The sequence below is a fragment of the Aquarana catesbeiana genome, linkage group LG06, assembly GCF_042186555.1.
Source record: "Aquarana catesbeiana isolate 2022-GZ linkage group LG06, ASM4218655v1, whole genome shotgun sequence".
Lineage (NCBI taxonomy): Eukaryota > Metazoa > Chordata > Amphibia > Anura > Ranidae > Aquarana > Aquarana catesbeiana.
The window spans coordinates 15,896,915-15,906,976 of NC_133329.1; the positions used below are offsets into that span (position 1 = coordinate 15,896,915).

At 44.5% G+C, this 10,062-nt stretch overlaps 1 protein-coding gene across 1 annotated transcript in view; it reads left to right on the forward strand.

Moving 5' to 3' along the window:
- The window catches only part of LOC141148177 (uncharacterized), a 31,779-nt gene extending 23,163 nt beyond the window's left edge, over positions 1-8,616 (forward strand). The window contains exons 6-10 of the mRNA XM_073635373.1: positions 239-313; positions 2,752-2,835; positions 6,152-6,214; positions 6,328-6,411; positions 8,519-8,616. Coding sequence (XP_073491474.1) covers positions 239-313; positions 2,752-2,835; positions 6,152-6,214; positions 6,328-6,411; positions 8,519-8,578 — 366 coding nt within the window. The 3' untranslated portion in view covers positions 8,579-8,616. The remainder of the gene's footprint in view (positions 1-238; positions 314-2,751; positions 2,836-6,151; positions 6,215-6,327; positions 6,412-8,518) is intronic.
- Positions 8,617-10,062: the final 1,446 nt, after the last annotated feature.

Below are 10,062 nucleotides of genomic sequence, written 5' to 3' on the forward strand. Positions count from 1 at the left end.
GCAGCTCCTCCTGTATGCACTTACGGGTTTTGAAAAGTCTTTGAATCTTTCGGAAAAAGAGACAAGTGGGCCAGTTCTGCCCCCTTCCTCCATCACTGTCACCCCATATCATAGGGTTTTCCTGTACACCTCCTATTGTGGTTTTAATAGGCCTTTACCATTGTAGCCCCTGTGCACAGATTATTAGGTCACCTCTAAACAGTTCTAATTATTGTGTGTTGTTATTTTCTTCACACAGTTGCTCCTTGCTGGTTTTTGGTCAGCCGGGGCCATCAGGGCTTTCTACAAGAAGCCATCAAAACTCTTTTGGTTTGTAAGTATACAATGACTGGCTTGGTAAAGTGCAACTAAAGGTTCCTCAATGACAGTTTAAATTGGCTCTAAAGGCTAAATATTTTATACCTTAAAAGAGAAGTTTTTTTGTTTTTTTTATGATTCATACTTACCTAGGTGAATGCTGCATCTGTCCCCTAGCACCTCTACACTGAGAACCGAGCAATCAAACACCGCTGAACGCTCGGTTTTCAGAGCTCCATGAACAGAGAGCTGTAGACTGTCAGTCACAGCTCTCTGCTGTGCTCCCTCCTCGCTCAATGGAGCACTGAGCAGTGGAGGGGCGGGGACAGCGCTGAGAGGCTGAGCCGGGTGTCGGTCCAGGCACTTCAACCCTCCTGTGATCCAGAGGTTACTGCAGACACAGGGGTTGCTGGAGGCACGGAGGTTACTGAAGACACAGGAGCACTGGGTTCACTTGAGACAGAGGGGTCACTGGAGGCACAAAGGTTACTGGAGACACAGGGGTCACTGGAGGCACAAAGGTTACTGGAGACACAGGGGTCACTGGAGGCACAGAGGTTACTGGAGACACTGGGGTCACTGGAGGCACAGAGGTTACTGGAGACAAAGAGCACTGGTTTCATTTGAGACACAGGGGTCGCTGGAGGAACAGAGGTTTCTGGAGGCATAGGAGCACTGGTTTCATTTTGAGACACAGTTTACTGAAGACAAAAGAGCAATGAGTTCAGTTGAGACACAGGGGTCGCTGGAGGCACAGAGGTTACTGGAGACACATGATCACTGGGTTCAGTTTAGACACAGGGGTCACCGAAGGCACAGAGGTTACTGGAGGCACAGGAGCACTGGGTTCAATTGAGACACAAGGTTTGCTGGAGGTACAGAGGTTACTGGAGGCACACGAGCACTGGTTTCAATGGAGGCACAGAGGTCACTGGAGACACATGATCACTGGGTTCAGTTTAGACACAGGGGTCACCGGAGGCACAGAGGTTACTGGAGGCACAGGAGCACTGGGTTCAATTAAGACAGGAGGGTTGCTGGAGGCACAGAGTGTACTGGAGGCACAGGAGCAACTGGGTTCAGTTGAGACATAGGGGTCACTGGAGGCATAGAGGTTACTGGAAACACAGGAACACTGGTTTCATTTGAGACACAGGGTTCGCTGGAGGTACAGAGGTCACTGGAAATACATGATCACTGGGTTTGTTGTTGACACAGGAATCGCTGGAAGCACAGAGGTTACTGGAGACACAGGAGCGGAGGCTCTTTACCACTTGATCAGCCGTGTCCAATCATGGCTGATCACGATGTCAATAGGAAGAGCCATTGATCAGCTTTTCCTCACTCGCGTCTGACAGACGCGAGTAGAGGAGAGCCGGTCGGAGGCTCTCCTGACAAGGGGGTTCTGTGCTGATTGTTTATCAGCACAGCCCCCCTCAGATGCCCACACTAGACCACCAGGGAAGCTGCCAGGACCACAAGGGAAGGGGGCAACATGTGGATGGCCAGGTATGTACCCCATGGCCATCCACATGTGCCCAATGTGCCCAGTCTGTGCACAAATGGGCACTGATTGGCACCATTATATTTCAGTGATGCCCAGCAATGCCCCTCAATAGTGTAATCGGTGCCACCAATCAGTGTCATCAGTGCCACCCATCAGTGTCCATCGGTGCCACCTGTCAGTGCCCATCAGTGCCCACCTATCAGGGCCCATCAGTGCCCATCAATGCCACCTATCAGTGCCACCCATAAGTTGTCATCAATGCCACCCATAAGTACCCATCAATGCCACCTATGAGTGCCCATCAGTGCTGCCTATGAGTGCCCATCAGTGCCGCTTATGAGTGTCCATCAGTGCCGCATACCAGTGCCACCTATCAGTGCCCATCAGTGCCACCTATCAGTGCCCATCAGTGCCACCTATCAGTGCCCATCATCAGTGCCCGTCAGTGCCACCTCATTGGTGCCACCTCATCGGTGCCCATCAGTGCCTCCGTATCAGTGCCCGTCAGTGCAGCCATATCAGTGCCTGTCATTGAAGAAGAAAATGTACTTATTTACAAAAAATTTTAACAGAAACAAAGAAAAACTTGTTTTTTTTTCAAAATTTTCGGTCTTTTTATTTTTTTGTCGCGCAAAAAATAAAAACCACAGAGGTGATAAAATACCACCAAAAGAAAGCTCTATTTGTGGTAACAAAATGATAAAAAATTTGTTTGGGTACAGTGTAGCATGACCACGCAATTGTCATTCAAAATGCGACAGCGCTGAAAGCTGAAAATTGGCCTGGGCAGGAAGGTGTCTAAGTGCCTGGTATTGAAGTGGTTAATTTAAAGAAGACCCGTGCTGGATCAAGATTGAGTTGAGTACAGACCTAAGATACATCCATTGTTTCTAATGTGTCTGGTGTTGTTTAGTCAAAATACTGATACAAATGTAATTCTGTACTAGACTCCCCTGATTCATTCAACGTTGTCCTGGACCATGACCGCGGCCAGTTTTATCAACATGTACTACAGACCCACCGTTTCTAATGTAAGTTTAAATTGAATATTTCCTGTCTGTCCTTCTCAAGTACTGATCTCTGTGATACCCAAGATAACACGATTGCTGATCAGTCCTTCTAAAGTGTCGTCTTTCAAAAAAGACTTTATAGACAGAACCTTGTCAAGCCAAAAACTGTGAAAAGAGCAAGACCTGATCATGAAGACCAAGCTTTGTTCATTATGTAAAAGATTACACTTATAGGGCGTACACACGGTCGGACTTTGTTCGGACATTCCGACAACAAAATCCATGGATTTTTTCAGATGGATGTTGGCTCAAACTTGTCTTGCATACACGCGGTCACACAAAGTTGTCGGAAAATCCGATCGTTCTGACCGCGGTGACGTAAAACACGTACGTCGGGACTATAAACGGGGCAGTGGCCAATAGCTTTCATCTCTTTATTTATTCTGAGCATGCGTGGCACTTTGTCCATCGGATTTGTGTACACACGATCGGAATTTCTGTCAACGGATTTTGTTGTCGGAAAATTTTGTCTCCTGCTCTCCAACTTTGTGTGTCGGAAAATCCGATGGAAAATGTCCGATGGAGCCCACACACGGTCGGAATTTCCGACAACACGCTCTGATCGGACATTTTCCATCGGAAAATCCGACCGTGTGTACGGCCATTAGGGTCATATTCTAGTTCCCAAAAAACACAATACTTGTAATTCTTTGTTGCATCACCTCATCATTGCATTCATTCATGGGAATTAAAGTATATATATATATATTAATCCACAGGGGTGCGAAAAACAAAAACATGCATGTGGAACACACACAAAAAAGTGCACTTAAGGGTGTGCTTTTGTCTACTCCCCGAAGAGGTAGGACCTTACCCTGAACCCCTAGGACGCAAGACTCATGATAGGGACAAGGTTTACGAACTTGGTCCACCTAGCCAAAAGACCAGGCGGACCCCTCTCCTCATGGCCAGCCAAAGTTGACCACCGAGTATTAGATTGAGAGGCTCTCCCAAAGAGAGACCCTACAGGTTTAGGGGAGGAAGGAATCTGATGGCCACACATCCTCCCTCTAGACTTCAGGGCAAAGCTGAGGACTGACACCCTCCATCAAATGAAAAAAAAACCACACAAAGGTGAAAAGTGACAAACATGTAAAGGAAAATAAAATAAATAAATAGTGGCTGTGCAATGTGCACTGGCTAGGCCCTGAGACCAGGTAGCAAAAATTACCCGGGCTTAGCCAAAAGGCCAAGCCCATGGAGGTGCAGTGGAGAAAAAGTATTTAGTGCCATGACCATGCGCCTGTTCACACAGTGGGGTCCCACACCCAAGTGTTACTAAGAGCACCCCTAGGATGACCACTCCCAGGGGGCACAGACACCGCAGACTCTCTGCTTTTTCAGCCCATGGCCAGACAAGGTAGATCCATTCAAACCAGGAGGAACTGGGCCCATCCAGTTTTCCCGGGGGGCATTACTCCTGTGCCCCAACTGCCTGTGAACGCCCCAGTTTCTGTTCCAGCCGGTACCAGCCTTCAGAGCCCCCATCATACCAGCAGGTATACCACCGCCAGCCACTCTAGCTCCGGGTTAAGCCAGAATGATAGCGTAGCACCCCTACTGGACATTGATAAGAATAGATACTACATTTGATCTCTGGATAAGGATTAGAACCCCTGTCAGGTTTTTATTGCTGTTTGTGCCCCCATTAGGGAGACTCCTCCTCTCTATATTTCATGTTCATTTTCGCCAAAAGTGAAAGTAAAAGAAAGTCCCACATTTTGGGTTGTCCCCAGAATAGTAATAGAGAAGAAATCTTCCAATACGTTTGGGTGAAAACCAAGGATTCCCTCACTTTGGAGTGAGGTCCTCGTACTTCCTGTTTTGGCTATGGAACAGGAAGTGAAGTAGAATCTCTCCAATGTGACACTGATAGCAAAAAAAAAAGAGCTACCCTGTATATTGTATGTGAAAAATAAAATACTAGATCATAAACCAATTTGTAAAATAAATGAATAAATACACTTGATAACTTTCATTAGATTTTGGTGTTAGTAATTATATGTGTATAGCACCCTCTAGTGTGTGCTAGATATAAGGTAGGTCTGTTAGTGTAGTAAAATTTAGTTTGGCTCAAGGCCAAGCCTGGGCTATGAATCTGGGTCAGGGGTCAGTGACTCAGGGCTGGATGACTCATGCTGACAGCTTTTCTGGCGCCTCCTCCTGTTTTCTGGGATATTGGAGAATGTTCTAGACATTGTGGGTGGAGGGTAGGAGCAACTGTTCGGAATATTTATGAGGACCTCAGCCAATCCCCAGTATAGGGCTGGCAGGGGGCAGGCCACCTCATAAATAAGCATGGGTCATGCCAGCAGGGGCAATTGGGTGGAAGATGGAGATATAGTGCTGTGGAGGCTGTCAGTGGCCATCGAGGGTGCCCCCTAGTCTGGGGGGGGGGCGGAGGACCTCAAGGAAGGGCTTCCTCAGTGTGTTATGGGGGATCCTTCCAGCACCCTTGGTTGTGTAGCAAAATTACAATGTACAGCTTGTATCACTCCTGTGGCTACACAAGCTTGGGTGCTGGAAGGACCCCCCACAACACATGTAGGAAGCCCTTCCTTGAGGCATGGGAGCATAGAGAGGACAGCGGGAGCAGGTCAGCGCTACTGGGGACCTACAAGGTCAGCCAGTTTTCCCTGAAGACAGTGGTGTGCTTAAGTCTTCTTCCCTTCCCTGGGAGATCTCCTGAGCAGTCCACCGGATGGGCTGGTGAGAGTCAGTCTAGAGGACTGTGGAGAGAGTATCATTCTGAAGAACTGTGGTGGAGAAGTTAGCCTGGAGGGCTAGTGAAAGGGGCAGTTGCACCCAGGTGGGTTGGCAGTACCTAAAGAGGTGGTGATGGGATCAGTAGCCACAGGAGTGATACAAGCTGTACATTGTAATTTTGCTACACAACCAAGGGGCCACAGGTTCCTGCCTGTAATGGGCCATTGCACTTAATCTGACTGTCAGATCTTCACAGTGTTGCAGCTGGGTTCTGCAAGCAAGTGTGTGTTGGACGAAGAAGAGGAGCTGTATATAAAGACTGTATATAGGAAGCGTGTCCCTGAAGTTTGTAGTTGAAGTCAAGGCCCATAATCTTCCATCCCTATTCAATTTATTATCCTTCAATAAAAAAACAAAGCCTGTTCTTTGCCTGTGAAAATTCAGTGTGCCTGACTGTACAGGGTGGGGGATCCCAGTTCATTAGCGGCCCCCATGGGGGTGTGCTACACGTGTTTAATTAATTAAGGATGATTTTATTTACAATTGCTGTCCTTGATTTTTGTTTTTATAGGCTGGCCTTTCTTTTTGTTGGCTTATAGCCAGTTTAATCCTCCCTCGTAACCCATTCAATTTGGTAAGTAAATTCCTAATCGATCGTGTCTGTTGCCATTTGTGTAAAGCCATAATATTATTCACCTTTGTTCTAAATGTTATCTAAATAACTGTATTTATATTCATTTAATTTAGAATCGGACAGTCTTGAAGACGATGGGTTATAGTTTGGTGCTTTGCACTTTTTGGAAAGGCAGGCAAATGCCTAATACCACCAAAGTGAGTCAACCACGTTGTGTTATGCTTCATATGTTTCCTGTAAATCGAATATAAATTGAAAAAGTTGGCCTCCTGATTTGGCAACAGCTGATGGGGGACATCTGTAAATTGACATTTAGCACCCTCCGGTGTGCTAAAAGTGTAAATTGTGGTTTTTTTTGTACTAGTAGGTATATTGTCAGGCTTGGCTGTCAGCAAAGCCTGTGTTGTTTTATCTGGATCAGGGGATTGATCCAGGGAGGGCTGGATGACTCACAGGCAGCATACTTCTAGAACTGACTGAAGACTCCTAGAAGAATGTGAGGGAGGTGAGGTGGAGCTGCATGGAGTATTTATGAGGACCCTGACCAATCCCCAACAGATACTTACTGGAGACTTCTAGAAGAATGGGAGGGGAGGTAAGGTGGAGCTGCCTGGAGTATTTATGAGGGCCCTGACCAATCCCCAACAGATACTTACTGAAGACTTCTAGAAGAATGGAAGGGGAGGGAAGGTGGAGCTGCCTGGAGTATTTATGAGGGCCCTGACCAATCCCCAACAGATACTTACTGCAGACTTCTAGAAGAATTGGAGGAGAGGTGAGATGGAGCTGCCTGGAGTATTTATGAGGGCCCTGATCAATTCCAAACAGATACTTACTGGAGACTTCTGGAAGAATGGGAGGGGAGGTAAGGTGGAGCTGCTTGGAGTATTTATGAGTGCCCTGACCAATCCCCAACAGATACTTACTGGAGACTTCTAGAATAATGGTAGGTGAGGTAATGTGGAGCTGCCTGGAGTACCTATGAGGGCCCTGACCAATCCCCAACAGATGGGTTGGCAGGGGGCAGGCCCCCTCAAGTACTCAGGGTCAGCCCATTTGGAGTGTGAGTTTCGGGTGGAAGCTGGAAATGGAGTGTTAGGCTGTTGGAGGCCTTTGAACGTAACCCCCTAGTCTGGGGGGTGAACTCAGGCCTTTGGGTATGGGAGGGACCCTTCTCATGACACACAGAGGGATCCTGACCAGGAGGCACGGGAGCAACAGGACAGCAGAAGGACACTGCTGGGCAAATATCCATTGGCTCTTGCTGCTTTCAATCACAGCCAGGAAGGAAGGAGCAGGGCCGAGCAGTGCTCTGTGTGTACTCGAGTACCCCCATAGCAAGCGGATTACTATGGGGGGCACTTGGTGGGAGGGAGGAGCCAGGAGCTCCAGTGGGGGGCCCCAGAAGAAGAGGATCGGGGCTGCTCTGTGCAAAACCATTACACAGAGCAGGTAAGTATAACATTTTTTTTATGATAGCTTTAGAATCACATTAACACTGCATGTGTTGCTGCACATGTAGCGTGAAGGAGTACACAATCACCTCGTAGGTGAGGTTTGAATTTCAATTTCCATAGCGGATTAGGAGAGGGGTGACTCCGGGAAAGAAGAAGTGAGACAAAAATCAGGTCTTTAATAAGGCCTTCTTCTGTGCGCTCTTCTTCCTTCCCAGTGGCGCCCCTCCTAATCCGCTGTGGAGGTGAGACTGGAAATTGCCTCATTCTACAGTCATGGCTGGTTTATTAACCGCTTCCGGTCTGCCCACCGCATATATACTGCGGCAGGGTGGCCCAGCTGTGCAAAATCACGTACCTGTATTGTATAAATTTGTTGTTCTGAGCATTTTTGTTGTTTTATTATTGACTTATTATTTTATATATTATTGAAGCACTCACGTCATGTCTTCCCCCTCTGCTCCCCGCACACCCCCACCTCTCCACACCACATACGTGCGGGGAGACATATATCTGATCCTCGTGCACACAGTCCCCACCACTCCCCACCTCCTGTGTGCGGGGCGCCAGGTGGTCGGGTCCCCTGCTGCAACTCTTAAACTTTAAATTTTTTAATGCACTGCTATGCACCCAACCCCCCCCCCCTTTTTTTCTTCTTTTTTCCTTTTTTTTTCGTCAGTAACACTACAATTTATATTTTTTGGGAATGCAATTGGTACAAATTATACAAGTATTGTTTAAATGTGATGCGACCCGATAAGTTATTGTCTGACGATATGTTATTTTTTTTTCTCTTGAAATAAGCAATAAAAATGTATTAAACCCACATCTTTTTTTTGTTTTTTTCTAGGTATTGGAGATGATAGTTCAGACAGTCCTGTGTTCTCCAATCACCCTGGTAGCTCTATGATTTCACCACCAATGGACAGATCACCGGAGACGCCATGATATACTGGAAAATATACAAAAAAGATACAGTATGTTCCCTCCAACAACCTTCTCTTCCATCATTGTAGCCAAATACTTACTAATATCATTTATTGACAAAATGGTTCTGTTTTTAATGTTTTATGTCTTCAAACTGGCATTTGTTTTTCACATTTACTTTTAGTAGAATTTGCTTCGGTTTATCAGGAGAGAACATTTGAAGGGACGTACTAAACTGCATATTGGGATGATGGGATGATTGGATTATTGGCTGCAATACTGAGAACTCTCACTAGATGTCAGTGTACCATATACACATATATATGGTAATGACTCTGTTGTTTCTCAAAATATGTTATTCTTTACTGCAGTGCTTGATACAATGTTGCAAGAAGCAGTTGCTAATGTTTAACTCTTCACTTGCTGATATATATGCAGCTGTACAACAGTTGCTGATATATATGCAGCTGTACAACAGGATACAGAAGTAATATAAAAATTACATTTTACCTGTTTTTGATGGGAATATGGGTAGAATTATTATTGCTCATGGGGATTATTGGAGAAATATCATGTTAACACCCGACAATGAACATATTTAATTAACAATAATAATATGCATATACTTTTTCTACATAGGGATTATGGGTGGAATATTGTAGTTAGACATACATAGGAATATATTAAACATATTTCTGATATAAATATGTATATAATTATTTTTCTACATGGGGATTATTGGTGGAATATTGTTTATACATATACATAGCAGCATATTAAACCCATTTCTGATGAGAATATGCATATAATTATTTTTCTACATGGGGATTATTGGTGAAATATTGTTTAAAAATATACATAGCAACATATTAAACCCATTTCCAATGAGAATATGCATATAATTATATTTCTACATGTGGATTATTGGTGGAATATTGTTTATAAATATACATAGCAACATATTAAACCCATTTCTAAAGAGAATATGCATATAATGATTTTTCTACATGGGGATTATTGGTGGAATATTGTTTATAAATATACATAGCAACATATTAAACCCATTTCTGATGAGAACATGCATATAATTATAATTCTACATGGGGATTATTGGTGGAATATTGCTTATAAATATACATAGCAACATATTAAACCCATTTGTGATATGAAGATGCATGTAATTATTTTTCTACATGGGGATTAATGGTGGAATATTGTTTATAAATATACATAGCAACATATTAAACCCATTTCTGAAGAAAATCTGCATATAATTATAATTCTACATGGGGATTATTGGTGAAATATTGCTTATAAATATACATAGCAACATATTAAACCCATTTCTGATGAGAATATGCATATGATTATTTTTCTACATGGGGATTATTGGTGGTATATTGTTTAAAAATATACATAGCAACATATTAAACCCATTTCCAATGAGAATATGCATATAATTATATT